Genomic DNA, 18,065 nt, shown 5'->3' with positions numbered 1-18,065 from the left:
TGTGGTAAGTGCCGATGTTCGTTGCTTTTTTTTTTTTTGGAAAAACCTAACTTTCGGTTTCGACCATGGGTATAATGCCCACGGTGAAAGTTTGTACCAAGGGCGCAAGCCCCATTCGTCCGGCCGTGGGTGCAACTCGGCCGTGGGCGCATATTCCGTTGCTGAAGCAAGGTTTGCGCACGACCTCTTCCATTGTTCTTGTTGGTTTGTTGTCCATATAATTCCCTATTTTGAGCTTCTACTAGTAGTGATTATATCGAATTCAATAAGAAGTTATGTGCATGATTCCTCTTTAGCATGAAGTAGTGACTCTTTTCCGTTTTGCTTCATTGTAGTTATTTGAAAGTGAACGTAAGGAATTCTTGTTAAGATGTCACCTGGAAATATTTATGCCGCCAAGCTGGGAAGCGTTAACAACTCCAAAAATATGCTAAACATTGATGATGAGCTCTTTTTCGTGGCCTATCTGAATATTAAGACTCATCCTGGTCATAAGATAACCCTCCTCACAGGTTCAGAAAATGAAGAAGCTGCCCCATCAGTTTCCCCAGAGCGTGTGATGAGGTTCTGTCTTCAAAAGAAAGAATATCGAGCTTCTCCTATTGATTTTAAAATTTTCCATAATCCATTGCGCTCTTATGAAGGATGGATGAGGCATATGTTGAGCAATGAACGCATCAAGAATAACCTGACTAAAGCACAAGTTATTGAAGTTGTCATGGCGTCTGCAACACTTCATATCAGGAAAGATTTTGTAGGTTTGATCACTTTCGTTTCTCGATGGTGTCCTTCCACGCACACGACCATATATAGATGGGGAGAGATGACCATCACGTTGGAAAGTGTAGCCGTTTTTTTGAGTCTTCCAGTTGCAGGGAATCTTGATGTTAAGTTGTCCGCTGAAGAAGAGGTGATGTTCGCCACTCTAGTGAAGAAGGCGGAAGGATATAATTAGAAGGAAAATGATGAAAAATGCTTTTATACTTGGTGGGTGTCTGAATGGTTTCCTACGAAACCGAAAGCAGGCCAAGTGTTGGATGATGTACTCAGTCTTGCTGCGTTTTTATCCTTGTGGTTATCCAGGGACGTTCTTGATGATGGCTCTGGTAAGAAGGTTATAAGACGGAAGCTCGTTATGTTTTCCATTAAGCTGGCGCAAGGCGTAGTCCTCCCCTTAGGCAGCTTGTTCCTTGGGTCTTTGTACTCTCATCTGGATTCCTCGCAGCAGACATGTATGTTTCCAACGAAGGTGGAGTCGCGTGTTCACATTTCTTTTATTCAAGCATGCTTATGGGAGCAGTTTAAAGGTTATGCTCCTGTCCCTGCATCTTCGTTTTCCAGTCTGTATGGAGGTTCCAGAATACTCCGTCGGCATAAAAGGCGTCCAAAGCCCGAGTTGAATCTTATTGATTTTTTCGACAGCGTGTATGCCATAGATTTTCGTCCGTGGGAACCGGTTCATTCTTATGTAGTTCAGCCAAAAACCTTTGCCGCAGATCCTGATATAGCGTTGAGCACTGATGGAGCGGATATGAGTTTTGAAGAGATCATATTTATGCAAAGCTGCATGCCAGGATATATTCCATCTTTCTTCAATGGATCCTTTATTGTAGTTTCGTATAACATTGATAGAGCTGCTCTTCATATGGGATTCGATCAGGGAATCCGGTTCGATCGCCCGCTAAAACCTTCGGCGGAGCTTTTGCAATCTGTTCTTAATGCTAGCCTCTTTGCCACAAAGATGAGCCTTCCATTCTGGATCCTAAGAAGAAAACCAGTGGCGACTGATAAGTACAAGGAATTCTGGAGAGAATAGATCTTATCTTTTCACAAATTCGTGGAAGAAGTTGTGACAGTTCCGCGCGACAAACCTTCTTCTGAGATTTTGAAACGATATAAGATGTTGAAGCCGCTTCCTTCGGGCAAACGGACTACAGCCAGTCCTCAGGAGAAAGAGGCGAGGTGCAAGACGTGTGCAGGCGTCATTCGAACGACTTCGTTAATTTTCAACTCTTCCAATATGAAGGTGTGCACGTACCTTTTCTTAAATAGTCGAATTTTTATTTTGAGGCGATCTTACTGAATGTCTTTTTTTTTTTTGAAACCAGGGATTTGGGAATGTGAATGCCTTTGCTAGACTCGCTCGTAGCCACAACAAGGTGTCTCTAGAAGAGAGATCTGGTGATACTGAGTCTCTCTAAGATGAAGATGAGGTTGAAGACGAGGAAGGCTCCCAATCCGGCAGTGATGAAGGAAGTGCTTCTAAGCGTAGTAGAGGATCTAAATCTCCTAGCAAGCCGGAAGATGAACTGGTACGTCTTCTACATATTCTCTGAAGATGATTCTTCCTTCGATGTGAAATCAACATTAACCAGTGATACTGCAGGACGAAACCGTAACATAAAATAATATCGAGGTGAAGATGGATGGTAATGCAGGGAACATCGCTGCCCCTTCTGATGAGAATGTGGACGCTGCATCCGTGGTTGTAGATGTCACTGCTCCTAAAGAAATTCTCGGAAATGATGCAGCATTAGTTGCACATTCCGTTGCTGGAGCTACTTTCGATCCCCCTTTTGACGCCCCTTTCGCAGACCACGTGCTAGTTGGAGGATTCAGCGTGTCGGCCAAGTATGCGGAGTTGTACACCAAAATATGGAAGAAACATGGTCACATTGCTACTTTCAGGAAGATTAAGAGTCGCTTTTCATTGGTTAAACGTGTTGAGGAATCCCTATCTTCCATTCATGATATGTGCAGTGTGACTGGACGCACGGTTTCTCAGGAGGTGGTTCAAAACTGGGAATTCCACCGAGACGTGTTTGTGAAGTTTAAGTATAACGCCTCTTGGTTCTGTGAAGGATTTTCTAAAGTACAAGAGCTGCAAGACAAAATGGATGATGTTCCCTCCATGAACTTCATTACTCAGCAAGAGGCAGAAGTCGAGAAACTGTCCCAGGAGTTGAAGCTGAAGCAGACTGCTCTTCAGAACATGAAAGACGCCTTTGCCAAGAAGGAAGAGTTGTTGCTGGAAGATTTCCCTTGAATGCTTTATCCTTTTCATTTCCCTTTGTTTTCTTTTGAATGGGCAAAAGACGTCTCTTTTGTGGTTTTGACTTTTTTTTATGAACTAGTGGGTGATTGCTCTATGAGAATATTTGAATTGATTTACTCTTAAAATGGTGTTGTGAGTAATTTTCTGGGAGTGATAAATTTTGGATGAACTAATAGGTTGGAGTGTAAATAGCACAACCCTCTTGAGGAAATTGTGAGTGTTGCATGAAAATTGCAAGCGTCGCTCAAAAGAAGCAGCATGTAGAGGAAAACATAACAAAGGGATTGAAAACAATATTGACTTCATTCTCAAAATGGGACGCGTGCATTGAGTCCCCAACAAATTTCCAAAATATCTTTTGCGCATGTAGTTGTTTAACGAGACTTACTTGTTTATAAGGTTCCAACAAACGAAAATGGGCTCTCCCAGATAATTGCTTTGAATCTAGGTTGTTGCGACGCTCTCTAGCTTATAAACACAATTCTCCTGAGTTGATTTTCTCTTGGAAGATGCGCTTCAAACCATTGCATTCATTGGTAGGGTGATGGATGAATCTGTGGTAATGACAATATCTCAGATCGGTCATATCCCGATCAGTTGATGGACGCCATACAGGAGGTAGTTGAACTGCTCCGTCTTGCACCCAAACTTCTAGAAACTACGGAACTTTCCCCATTGGAAATGGGAAGTACGGGTACCCTGAGTCTATCTTTTCTTGCGTTATCATCCGTTGTCGTGAGAACTCTTGCGGGCTTCGATACGAGGCTCGTTTCGAGAGTGGAGTTGAGACGTGAACATGTGTTGACGCAAATCGTTTAGCTTGGCAGTCTTGCTGGAGCGCAACTTCTCTCGAGGGCCTTAAATCGATGGAAACAACGTTGCGGTGTGATTGGACTGAGTACCGTTCATTAGTGAAGCTCTTGTCTTCATGGAGGTCTTGGAAAATTTCCCCTTCTTCAGGCGCTTCTCTGCTCGGTAAAGTCGGGGAAGTCGTGGTTGTGGATTGGTGAACAACTCTCTGAACTTCTGCAAGGGTCTTGAGATACATATTTTCCTACAGAGTTTTATAAGTCGATTCCTTGCCCTTATCCTGCAGGTATTGTGACACTCCTGGAGAGTCCGTTTCCCCGTGAAGCTGTTTTGGATTTTCATCATTGACTGGATTTTGTTGATCATTTCCTTTCGGTTCATGTCTGATGCGGTTACGTATTCTGTCTGCATCGTCGTTGGCAGAAGCACAGACTTCAGATAAAGATCCAACATTTTTTGCGTCGTCTTTAACATTGACGGCATTCTCCAGGTGAATGTTCGTTGACTCCTTCCACAACCGGTTGACTATACTCCTTAAAACACAAAGCGTCTCATTCTTCCGTTTGGCGATATTAGATTGACTTGCGAGTACACCTTCTAACATTCTAGCCATGCCTTCCATGGTAATCGTGCTTCGATCATTTATGACTTTCGGAGAATTTGGTTGGCGAGGATACATCACAGAGTGAAAGTTGGGATTGGTGATTGAAATGAAATCTGGTTAACGAATGTGTTTAGACCTAAGATCCACCATCTTGAATTTGAGAAAATTGAATTGAAAAATTGATCTTGTAACCGAGAGATTAATCTCCCACTGTGGTCACCAGTTCTTTTGGGGTAAAAACTGATTCTGCTGTTTTTGGTAAATTTGGGTGTGTTGATGAGAAACGAATTCCAACCCTAAACAAATGCACTGCACGTGAGTACTTTTAGATTCGAGAGATCAATCTGTAAGACTCTGGCCTTGTTGATGGTGGATCTTAGTTCAGGGCTAAAATTGTAAAACCAAATTTAATGCGCTGACATCCTACAAAGGGTAAAGTCGTTTGATAAGTGATGAGTACCTCTTCACTTTATTTATTCGAAGCAATTCAATAAATACACAAAATTCACCCAGAATGGTGCGTGCAACAGCAATCCCAAATATTCTGTGAATTTTATTAGCATTATTAATTAATGCATGATTTGCCTAGTATTTCCCGTGCTATGTTCTCAGTCGAACTTTCTTTATTGACATGACATGACGACTGAGTGTTCACTCTCAGCAGAGTAGCATGAATCTTCGTGCCAATATTGAGACATGCATGAAATACCCACATAGGCTGCATCACTCTCTGACAAAGAGAATTTCGAATCGACGCGCTTTTGATTAAAGACAGCTCGATCGAACGTATTTAAGGAAAATATGGATTGTCCATATCACTCTCAGAAACGATCGCGGCCACACAAGTTGGCCGCGCAATTTAACAAGCCTAGCCAAACCATGGAAAAAATAGGCAATTGTTGTGATGACCACCGACGGGCCCACTTATGCCCTAGCCGGTCGAACAATCACCATACTCCCCCATCGCCATCAAACGCCAACCCAAAGTTGAGTGGCCACGTTGTTTTGGGAGAAGCTCGACGAGCATAGACTGTTCAGGGCAGTCTTAAAACCATCACAATCGTCCAACTTCACCAGCCTGGTTGGACGGATTAGATCATCCCATAAATGATTAGGGAAGCGCTAACGCACACGTTGGCGGGCCCACTTATCCTTCACCCGATCGGTTTTCTCACGGCGAGGTTATGGAGCAATGAAACAATTGTTCAAACCATGGCAGGCGTGATGTTTCTAAGGGTTACGGAATTCCACCAGTGTCTTAAAATCGATCACAACCATCCAACTTAGCCAACCTATTTGGATGGCTTAGATCGCATTTAGGACCATCAGGAAGGTGCACATACGTTCACCGTCAGCCCAACATGGGCCCCACGTGATCGGACTCTCCAAAGGACGATCACGGCGTGCCAAACCGTTTGGCCAAAGTCACGCGTGCGTGACTGATTCAAAACCCTAATTAGAGTTTGTGGCAATGCACATCTGTCGTAGTTCGATCGTGACCATCCATCTTCACCAGCCTAAACGGAGGGTGTAGATATAAACTCAAGAGGTCCCAAGGATGTCAACGTGATCACCGTGGGCCCACCTTTGCGTGTGACCGGCCGGCCTACGCAGACTAGGGATCGCGCCTCGAGACGCACGCCCAAAGGTGGCATGCCACACGCCTTTTAAACCTTTGCGACAATGTATTTCTATCGCAAATTGATCACGACCACTCATCTTTGCCGGTCAAATTGAGTCTTTATGGGACCGAGAGGTGTAGGCATGCACGCCGGCAGGCCGTCTCCACGCATGCCTGGTCGGTCCCACCAAAATTAGCACCCATGCTTGGATTCGATCAAGCCAAAGAGGGGATGTTGCGCATCTCTAAAAACCCTAAAATCCATCAACGACAGCAAATATGTGCCGTAAATTATCTCGTCCGTCCAACTTTGCCAGCTTGGTCGGACGGCTTGGATTAAAAGTTAGGCGATCAATGAAGCGCCTCAATGATTACCGTCTGACACTCTGTCACAAGAAGTGATCGACCAGATGATGGCCCGCCTACGCGGCCTCCAAACGATCACTCGGAGATGGTTGGACGTGATGTCATTTTAAGACGCTTAATCTGTGACTTACTCGACCAAGCTTTAAAACAGCGATGCTTTATGCACATCGATTGTCTTGACTTGCTTGCTTTAAAACGATGCATTACATGCATCGACCATGCACGATATTTCACGAATATCAAATCCTTAAATAACTTTGTTATTTAACCTAATAGCACCGTATGTTATTTCTTGCGGCGGGTCCCATGACTCGACCCACTCATTCGAGACATCAAACATGTCACAAACTGGGGGATACTTACTGGGGTATTGGTATGGCTGTTTACAGCGTGCGACGTACAACGCGCCCATTACGAGAACGTTTCAGGAAGCATGGACTGTTAACGATGATGAAGGAAGTGGTCAAAGGCATGATCGTGTGACAATCACCTACACGACCCCACTACTCCATCACTCAACTTCCTCCACTTCCTAAGAGATGAGTATTGCGCTCAAATGACCTGTATAAATAGGTTCTTCGACCTATCTTCAAACAACACAGAAAAACCAAGTGTTGTCACAGTATCCAGAAAACACCCAAAACTGATAGCTTACATTGTGCAAGCCAGTTCAACATTCTGATACAAGTCATAAACAGCCAACACCTTCACAATCTCAACACTTTCTTCGCTTCCTTCCCTAAGATCAACTCCATCTCCTTCACTTTGTGACCGAAGCAAGTCTGGAACGACCATTTATTGGTTTAGGCCAGAACTGTATAGATTGATCTCTCGAATCAAAAGCACTCCGTACAGTGCATTTGTTTAGGGTTTAGATTCGTTTCTCATCCACACACACCCAAATTTACCAAAACTAGTAGAAACAGTTTTCACCCATAAACAGGCCTAAACCAAGAAATGGTCGTTCCAGATTCAATTCGGTCACAAAGTGGAGGAGAAGGGTTGATCTTAGGGAGGGAAGCGAAGAAGGTGTTTGAGATGAGAATTTTGAATTATGAAGGTGTGGTTGTTTTATGACTTGTATCAGAAAATGGTTTCTGTCTACTGATGAGTGCCAAATATTGTATATATTTATCCCTTTTTGTTGGCATTTAACTCATCTTTTGTGCATTAATTCTACATTTTATCCCATATTCTGTATTTTCATTGTTTTCAAGAATAAATATTTTTCTTACTTAATTTTGCATTTTTAGGTAATAAATAAAGTCGGATGACTTGCGGAGCAGAAAAGAGCAGAAAAGTAGTGAAAAGCCGGGAGGAATTACACAAGGAAGCCGCGAAGAATGTTGTGCACAAGACCTAAAGGCTAGAAATGGGCTCAAGAAGGAAGAATTGTTCTTAAAGAAGATATGGGCTTGGCATACCCGAGGCCCAAAACCCTTACCCAAACCCATTTTCTATATCCATACCCGCCTCCATTCTCAGCCGTTAGATCGGATCCATCTCATCATCCAATGGTCGCTTCTTCATCGTTCATCAAAATCTGAAGTCCCTGAAAAACACCATAGTACCTAAATTCCAAGCCTTCATATTAGATCACATTTAGATCCTACGGTCGCTTCTTTGCCTGCGCATCAAACCTCGATACTTCCGCTTAACACTACAACACCTAACTCCATCTGGTGTCGTCAATTTTGTTGTATCTCATAATCCAACGGTCTCCACATACCTCTCCATCGTAGCCGTTCGATTCAATCTATATGGGATCATCCAACGCTCTTTACTTGCTGTTCATCAAAACTCGCTACACCCGCTTCATACCGTAGAACCCGATACCCTATACCCAAACAAACACTTCCTTTCTCCCAAAACAGTCGTGCTTCTTCCCCTTCTCCCAAAATCAGTTGCAGAACCACCACCACCTCCATGCCCTTTCTCTGCAAACTGTCACTACCTCGCCTTCTCCACCACCATCACTTCTTCCCCGACCGTAGCAGATACCACCATCACGTCCCCTTCTTCTCTAGCCATCTATTACATCAACTTCTCAACCCGACAACCCTAGTTTAGAAGTTGATGAAATAGGTGAGGTTAGAGACAGAAATTGAAGCATGAGAGAGGAGCAGGAAGGTCAGAAAAAGCATGGGTCGAGCACAGGGGAGACAAATTCAGAGAATCAGTGAGTTTAATTTCGAATTTAAAAATTAGGGTTTGCAAAATTGGGGATTTTCAATTTAGGGTTTTGTTATAAACTATAAATAGGAACTGATGTAGGATGTTAAAACTTGTTCTTGGGTCATCCGAGTTACCCCCTAATTGGGTTAATTTCATGTTTAATTTCAATTTCCATTTCAAATCAATTTAGGGTTCTTCAATTTTAATTTTTAGGGTTTACTGTTACTGTTAATTTTGTGATGTTTGATACTTTAATCATGTTATGTTAATCACCATGTTTGTTATGTTCTAATCCACCACTAGGGTGAGAAGACCATTGAACCATGTTGGTTAGCCATTTGGGTTACATCCTGTTGAGCTCAAAACACTTAGGTTAGTGACATTCCAAGGGTTCACTGGCTTGTGATTAGTGGTGCTTTAAACAGACCATTAATGCTAGGGGTCAGTGATAGTCTGAGGGATTAACAAAGCCATATTAGTTAGAGGCCTAGAACCTAATTGACCTGTGATTGTTTATGCTTTAATCAGATAGGCAATGCTAGGGGTTAATCCAAGGACTTTAGGTAGTTAACTAGACACATGACAAGGTTAACCTAGGTGAACTAGCTAGGTGAAGGTAATTCTCATCCATCTCCATACACTTCATTCCCATCCACAATTTCTCTCCCATGTTCTGTTTTGGTTACGTTTTTCTTATCCTTTGCCACTGATTTTTCTTTACTTCACTGCCTCTGGCTCCATGCCATTGTTTTCACAGTTATTCCTTGGTTCACTATCTCACTGCCACTTAGTTACTTGTTTAGATAACTTTAGCTTAGGAAGATTTCAGCTTACTCACACCTTGTCTCTGTGGATCGACCCTGCTTGCCCTGTTCTATACACTAGACCCTGTGCACTTGCAGGTATAATGTTTGTGACTCTTTTAGAGAGCCACCAGCTACTTATGTTGGTAACATTTGTGTTGTCGAAATAGGTCGAAAACCTGTTTATACAAGTCATGATTGAGCACCACTGATCTCGTAGTAAGTGGAGGTGATTAAGCAGTGGAGAAGTGGGGTTGTGTAAAAAGTGGTGATCAGCACGTTTCCATTACGAGGGAGAACTTGTCGCACTTTAACCCACTACTCCCATTGCTATTAACCGTCCGTCCTTTCCTAAAACTTTCTCGTAATGGGCGCGTTGCACGCCACACGCTGTAAACTGCCAGATCAATACCTAGTGAGCATCCCCCAATTTGTGACATGTTTGATGTCTCGAGTGAATGGGTCAAGTCGTGAGACTCGCCGCTAAAAGAAGCACATAGTGCTTTTAGGTCAAAATTATTGGTAGAAACAATATTTATAAAACATCATTTATAATGGATATATATATAAAGCATCATTGTTTCCAAGCTCGCCTAAGTCAGTCGCGGAGCTTAGTGTCTTAAAAGGAGTGTGGACGTCCTCTTTCAGGGAGTTGGTAGGAGCTACACACGCATCCCAGGCAGTGGACGGTCAGGCCCTTTAGGAGAGTGGCGACTGGTATCCATTCTAAAATCCTATCGGTCGATCCAGTTTAGATCTGGACCGCTTAAATCGGCTAGCCAAGTTGAGTGGCTGGGACGATTTGCGGCAGTAAATGACTGATGTTGAATTATAAGTAGCGCGAAACGCCTTTTTTTGAGTGATCGTTTGGGGACCTTATGAACGAGCCATGACTTGGCAGAGATCACGGCGTCACCCTGTTGGCCATCTGGAATCCGATCTAAACCATCCGACCAAGCTAGCAAAGTTGGACGAACGAGATGATTTGCGGCAGTTGTATGCTGTCGTTGATTCTAATTCAGGTTTGGAAGCCGTGCGGCCAACCCTATCGGCCATGCACAAAGACAAGACGTTGGTGTGCACGTTGACATCTCTTGGGCTATCTAAAATTAGATCTAATCCATTCGATTTGGCTGGCGAAGATGAGCGGTCATGATCGATTTGCGATAGTAACATACTGCCGCAAACACAAATTAGGGTTTCAAAGCAGCCGCATATGCTCTTGTTCGTTCGAATGGTTTGATGCATCAATGACTTGCCATGAGCAAGTCGGTCAACTGGTAAGAAAATTGGGCCGCCAGTGAGCACCTCTTTGATCGTTCAAGATGCGATCTAAGCCGTCCAACTAGGCCGGCTAAGTTGGACGGATGCGATGGGTTTTGAGACCGTTTTTTCCGGTCTTAGCTCGTTTGAGCTATTTTTGGACAACGCGATCACCCATGTTTTGGTGATCGTTCAAGGATATAGCGGACGAGCTAAAGGAATTTCGACCGGTCGGGATGTTAGTTGGCCAGCCGGTATTTATCATGACAATTGCCTAGTTCCGTTCGGAGTAGGCTAGGCTGGTTGAATTGCATGGCTAAATCGTGTGGTCGTGATCATTTTTTAATACTGATATGAACATACTAGGTTTTCCTTAAGGAATTTAAACGTGTTCGATCGCGCTAAATTTTAACTAAAAGGTGCGTGAACACGCTGATCTCTTTTTCAGAGGGTGGTGTAGCCTATGTGAGTGCTTTCATGCAGGTCTCTATACTGACACTTCGGGAGATTTATGCTACTCTGCTGCGAGTGAACATTAACCGTCATGTCATGCCAATATTGAGAGTTCAGCTGAGAACATAGCATAGGAAAACACTAAGCTCATGCATTAGTGAATAATGCAATAGATTAAAGTTTACAGAATATCATGGGTTGTTGTTTCACGCACCATTCTGAATAAACTTCATAAATATGTTGAATTTCTCAATACATATGTAAGTAAAAGAGGCATGGACACTCATTACTTTTAAATGGCCTTTATTCCTTTGCAGGATGACAGTGCATTAAATACAGGGTTTTACAATTTTGACCCTGAACTAAAAACCACCATCAATATCTTCAAATCAGGGTTTGATAGCTTTGGAACAAAGCAATCAATATTCACAGTTAGATGAAAACCTGATTTAAGATTCAAGCTAAGTTTGCTTAAAACCATAGCAATACCTCTGCACCGTTAGATGGTCTTAGCTTGTTTCACAGAAATGAAATATACCTTCATTTGGATATGGGTAACCGTTCCTAAACGTGTATATTGAGTTGGCTCAATAACAATTAACTGAAGTTAGCCATATGAACACTTTTGTATTAACCACATTTATATTATCACTTCTAGATCAAATGATAATCAAATGAATCTAATTGTGTTACTCATAGAGTTTTTCAATTGTTTATATTCTCATAGAAGTATACAAGACACAATTGAAGCAAATTCGGATTGATTCAAAAGAATCAGTTCATGAACACTTTCACCACGGTTTGCAAAGATTGCATTCCTTAATTTATAAATGTATTTTTTCATGAGTATGAAATCATATTTAACCGATTTTAGAACTTAAACCAACTCAGTTTGCAAACGGGTACACAAACTAGAGTTCCAGACTTTGATCTTTTTCGACAGTTCGCAAACGGGTACGCATACTGTCGTTCCAGACCGAACTCAGGTTAAACAGTTTGCAAACGGTTACACAAACTTGGTTCACGGGCTTTAACAGTTAAAACCGTTCGCATACGGGTATGCATACTTGGTTCTCGAACCTGAATCATTCTTACAACAGTTTGCATACGGGTATGCATACTGTGCTATATCAACGCAATGGTTAATTGTTTTAAACTCCTATTTCAATCATTGAAACATCCTTAGAAGACGACAATAGATGTATCACACAAACTATTAGCTTATAAGTAATTTTCAAGTGATCGAATGATCAATACGAAACATTTTCACATGATCATCTTTTGACTCATTATTTAGTTTCCAACAAATAATTTGTTTCCAACTAAACTCGTCAAGAATAATGACGAACGTAATTAAAGCAAAAATATTTCTAACACATATTTCGAGAAAGATATAATCTAGTTAAACTCAGCTCGAAATATCAAATGTGTATAATGTAAAGTCTATATAATTATATGACTTAGTCTCAATAGGATATAGAATAGAATAGACTTCTGAGTGATAGATGGGTTTAAGTCTCCACATACCTTTTGTTGATGAAGTTCCTCCAAACTCCCCTTAATAAATCTTCGTCTTCAATCGATAAACGCCGTGAAGTTTAAAGCTCAACTACACATTTTATCCTAATCTGAGACATAACTATAAGTAGACTAGAAAATCAAGACTTATAGCTTCGACACCTAAACTTGACAAACAAGCTTGAGATATCAACGCTTGCGAGTTCGACCGAGCAGTGCTCTAACGGAAATCACAAGGGTATCCAAATACACCACAATCGCTTCGTTTCAACCAATAAGTATAATTAATATCTTGTGTGATCGCTATGGACAAATTAAGTCGAGACAATACGACAACAAAATATTTACTTGACAATAGTTACGGTACTTCAACCGATTGACCATATGATCAATGTCAAGTAATATGGATTAATGTGCAAGTGTAGTTACTTTATTATAACTAGACAATTATAATGCGTCTTAGAGCATTGCTCGGTCGAACTCGCATGCGTTGCTATCTCAAGCATGTTTGTCAATGTTAGTGATCAAAACTATAAGTCTTGAATTAGTCTACTATAGCTAAGTCTCGGACTAGGATAGAAAGTGTAGTTGAGCTCAAGAACTCCATGGCGATCATCATACAAGACGAAGGACTACTCAAGGAACTGGTGGATCTTCATCGACTAAAAGGTATGTGGAGACTTGAAATTATCTATCACTCAAAAGTTTATCTACTCTATCTCTTATCTTGAGACAAAAGTCGTTATAGACTTTGATTATAGACATTTGCTATTTCGAGTCGAGTTTATCTCGCCTATCTATTTCTCGAAATATGTGTTGGTAAGCTTTTGCTTTTTCCAAGTTCATTTTTACCTAGTGACGAAAGTCATGATATGTTTCAGTCACTTTGAAAATTGCTCTTACGAAAAATGGTTTGTGAATAACAACTATATAAAGTCCTCTGAGAATATTTCAATGATTGAAATGCGAGTTTAGATTATATAACCAATGTTGATATAAGCATTGCGTGGTAACATATATATATGTATAAGTCCTTTTTCTTTGAACCGAAGTTTGCGAACTTTTTTGATCAAAAGAACCGGAATAGTGATGTGAGCTAAGTCCGCAAACTCAGTCTGCGAACCCAGTCCGTAAACTGGCGGAAGTTCTTGACCCGAGAATATCTGCTGGAGTTTGTGAACTCCTTCCGGGAACTTAAGTCTGCGAACTAAGTTTGCGAACTTGAGTTGGTTATATCTAAAAACGATTGTTTGTGAACTTATTCATATTAACTAAGGAATGCTAAATGCAAACCGTGGCTATATAGTTCATGAACCGATTCGAGTGAATCAAATCGTTTTTGCTTCAATTGTGTCTTGTGTAGTTACATAAGATTTCCTTGCAATTGAACAACTCTCTAACTAGTTCATTTGAGTCATTTGAACTAGTTATGGTGAAGAAGAACATGGTTGATATGAAAGTGCTCATATGGATAACCATTGGTTAACTATTGTTGAACCAACAAATGTTCATGTTTGGGTACGGTTACATAAACCCAAAATAGTACATTTCATTTGTGTGTAACAAGCTAAGTTTTCGATCTAACGGTTGAAAGATATTAGCTTGAATCTAATCAGGTTTTCATCCAACGGTGAATATTGAATACTTTGTTCCCAAACTAACATTAATTGCAAACCCTGATTTGAAAGACTATATAAGGGAGAACTATAGCAACTGGGAAACATAATCCCCATACCCCCTGTGTGATACTACTTATATTAGCTAGAGTCGATTCTCCTTTAACCTTAGGTTTTCTTCTTAAACCAGGTTAACGACTTAAAGACTTCATTGGGATTGTGAAGCCATACCGATACTGCTTTCTCGTAGTTGTGTGATCTGATCTTGCTGATTCTATCATGTTGAGTACAATCGTAACGATTGGCTTGAGATCTTTGTCTCCGATAGGCAAGATAGAAAAGTAATCACAAACATCTTCGTCTCATCATTTGTGATTCCACAACATCTTCTTTCGCCGCGTCGATTAAGATTATTGTGAGGTGATTGATAATACTAGGCTGTTCTTCGGGAATATAAGTCCTGGTTATCAATTAGTTCTTGTTCACCTTGATTTATCAAAAGACATAAAAAAAACTTGTAGTTTTATCTGTCGGAGACAGATTTATCTAGTATGTAGACTTTTCTGTGTGATACAGATTTTTTTATTAAAGTCTTCGACTTTGGGTGTAGCAACTCTTAGTTGTGGGTGAGATCAGCTAAGGGAATCAAGTCCGTAGTATCCTGCTGGGATCAGAGACGTAAGGAGCGCAACTGTACCTTGAATCATTGTGAGATTGATTGGGGTTCAACTACAGTCCAGAACGAAGTTAGTTTGTAGTAGGCTAGTGTCTGTAGCGGCTTAATACAGTGTGGTGTTCAATATGGACTAGGTCCCGGGGCTTTTCTGCATTTGCGGTTTCCTTGTTAACAAAATTCTGGTGTCTGTGTTATTTATATTCCGCATTATATTTTGTTATATAATTGAAATATCACAGGTTGTGCGTTTGAATCAATCAATTGGAAATCCAACCTTAGGTTGTTAATTGAAATTGATTGATCCTTGAATATTGGTCTTTGGTACCGTTCAAGTGATTCCTCTTGTATTCAATTAGACTCGCAGATTTCTATTTGCTTGAGTAAGAATTGAATCGAGAAAGAGAGATATAACTCTTTGATATACTTTATTAAGATTGAGTCTTGTTGATTCTCTTAAAAGTATATTGGAGTTTGTCCATACAGATTGCTAAGCGAAATATTGGGTGTGGTTGTTGTACCCCCGCTTTTTCAATGCGGAAGTAAAGTAAACAACACAAACAAGATTTTTTTAACGAGGAAACCGCAAATGTAGAAAAACCCCGGGACCTAGTCAAGTTTTGAATACTTTCAAAATTAAGCCGCTATACAAAGAACAAAAGCCAACTTTGTATAGTTGAGACCAGTAAACTACTCCTAGTTACTTAGTTCCCCAGTATCCCTACGTCTTCGACCTTTTGGTCACGCACGTGAATCTTGTTGATAATTGTCGTTGTTTTGTGAGGTTCCGGAAAGTTTCAGAAATATACTAGAATTTCTAGTGTAGGGAAACATAAGGTTTCCTAGTTTAGGTTGATTTCCATATTTTGATAGGTTACCTAAATAACATTAAGCTTCTTAGTTGGTCAAGGTTTCCTTTTCCAAGGAGACTAATACTTGGGAATCAAGTTTATAAAAACCATATAAGGAGGTTTATATAGTGATTCCTAGACATGGAATTCAAGAGGGTTTCACCTATTTGCCACCTCCCTCAAAATATTAAAAGTAATTCTATTTTTCAATTCTACTTTTTTCTAATTACCACCTATGGAAGTCAAATTAAGTTTGACTACAACTATTACCACTTTCCTTCTTCTTCATCCATTATTTTTCTTCTCTATCTTCTTTATTAACCCCGTTCTCCATTAAAAAACCTTTAAAAAACCATCAACCCCTAGGTTAGATTACCGTTTAAGTAAAAAACTTAATATTCATATCTTTCATTATTATGGAAGAACGTCCATACCTGCATAAGTTATTATGTAACCTAAAAGAAATTGGAGTATGGGAGGCACTGTGATGGGAAACATGTTAAATTAAGATTCAAAGTGTTGCACACATGGCAACATGAAAATTGACCCAATGGTAGTACCCGCAATTAGGAGCTTATTCATGTGTGTATATGGATGGCTGATAACATAAAATTACTGGATTAGAGAGTTATATGTTTGTTCCGTAATTTGTTATTCATTTTGATTGAACATGGTAATAATCCTTGGATCTTGTGTAACCAAATCGTCTTGAGATTAGTTACATGGACATAATCGATAAGCCCTCCCCAATTCCATCAAATCTCAATATCCCTTTTGTTCAGTTTTGTTTAAAAGTTGGGGATAAGAAAGTGAAATTAGATTTTCTGATTGCCAATTAGGTTAGTTTTATTTCTCTTTGGATTTTGGTTTTGCTTGAACGCTTCCTATTTTCGTTGGAGGCATTAATTTGATATAAAGTTAAAAACTAGAAGAACAAACCAAACAAGATATGGAGTTGTTGATCGGTGGGGAAAATGAAGCAGAATAATGATGGAGAGATGGAGCAAAAGAAGGTGTCGGTAAGAAATTGATTTTAACGTAAGTTTTTTTTTCTTTTTCTTTTCAATTTTTGGGTGTAAACAAAAAGTCAAAGAAGTGGTGTTTAGGATATATCAAAAGAAATATGGTTGGCAAATAGGATAACTGGAGGTGGCAATTAATGAGAGTGGCAAATAAGAAAAATGGGGGCGGCAAATAGGTGAAACCTTCAAGAGTTTAGACGGTTAGAGAATACACAATGTAGCTCGATAAGGTTTTTAGGAATTCCATCCCACCTCTTGGGGTGAAGTTTAGGAGAAGAGAGATACCAATCTTTTGTTTTGGGAGATACACCGTTGATGTTTAGAGAGTACATCTGTATGGTTTAAGGGAGATGTGGAAGACATGGTTTTGTGAAAAGAAGATCGTCTTGTTCTTTGATGGTAGTGTTAGAGCATAGCTCGGTCGATCTCGCATGCGTTGCTATATCAAGCATGTTTGTCAATGTTATTGATCAAAACTATGAGTCTTGGTTCCTAGTCTATTATAGCTAAGTCACGGACTAGGATAGAAAAGTGTAGTTGAGCTCAAGGACTTCATGGCGATTCATCATACAACGACGAAGATCTACTCAAGGAACCGTGGAACTTCATCAACAAAAAGGTATGTGGAGAATTGAACTTATCTATCACTCAAAAGTCTGTTTATACTATCTCCTACTTCTTATGAGACAAAAAGTCGTATGCTATATAGACTGGATCATACACATTTGACATTTCGAGCTGAGTATTCACTACTTATATTTTTCTCGAAATCGTGCGTTGGTAAAGCGTTTCGCTTTGATCAAGTTTATCTTCACCTAGTGACGAAAGTCATGAAAAGTTTCAATTACTTTGAGAATTGCTCTGACGTGAAACGGTCTGTGAATAACGGCTATATAACGTCCTCTGAGAATGTCTCAATGATTGGAATGAGAGTTTAGATTACATAACCATGTATTCCTTAATTCGAAGTTTTCGAACTTTGTTGATTGAGAGAAACCGGAGGAATTGGCTTTGCCAAGTCCGCGAACCCAGTTTGCGAACACAGTCCGCGAACTGACGGAAGTTCTCTTGCCGAGAATTTCTGCTGGGATTTTCCAAAAACTCGTTTGCGTGTTTAGTCCGCGAACTGGAGGAAGTCTCTTTGCCGAGATTTTCTGCTGAGTTTGGAAAACTCTGTCGGATGCCTTAAGTCCGGGAACTTGTTTGTGAGCTTAAGTGGTTATGATCTAAAGATG

General features: G+C 40.5%; 1 protein-coding gene across 1 annotated transcript; it reads left to right on the top strand.

Annotated features, from left to right (window-relative positions):
- Nucleotides 1-370: 370 nt before the first annotated feature.
- LOC113315754 lies at nt 371-1,816 on the top strand. The gene is made up of 2 exons (XM_026564012.1): nt 371-915; nt 1,084-1,816. Exons 1-2 carry the CDS (start codon nt 371-373, stop codon nt 1,814-1,816), a joined length of 1,278 nt encoding a protein of 425 aa, XP_026419797.1.
- The last annotated feature ends 16,249 nt before the right edge of the window (nt 1,817-18,065 follow it).

This window comes from Papaver somniferum, chromosome 10 (genome assembly GCF_003573695.1).
Source record: "Papaver somniferum cultivar HN1 chromosome 10, ASM357369v1, whole genome shotgun sequence".
Taxonomy (NCBI): Eukaryota; Viridiplantae; Streptophyta; class Magnoliopsida; order Ranunculales; family Papaveraceae; genus Papaver; species Papaver somniferum.
This window is presented reverse-complemented; position numbering and strand designations above follow the sequence as displayed.

Coding starts and splice junctions, on each gene's coding strand:
- LOC113315754 (XM_026564012.1), top strand. CDS start 371: ATGTCACCTGGAAATATTTATGCCGCCAAGCTGGGAAGCGTTAACAAC. Junction 916..1,083: donor TCCGCTGAAGAAGAGGTGAT/GTTCGCCACTCT, acceptor GTGGTTATCCAG/GGACGTTCTTGATGATGGCT.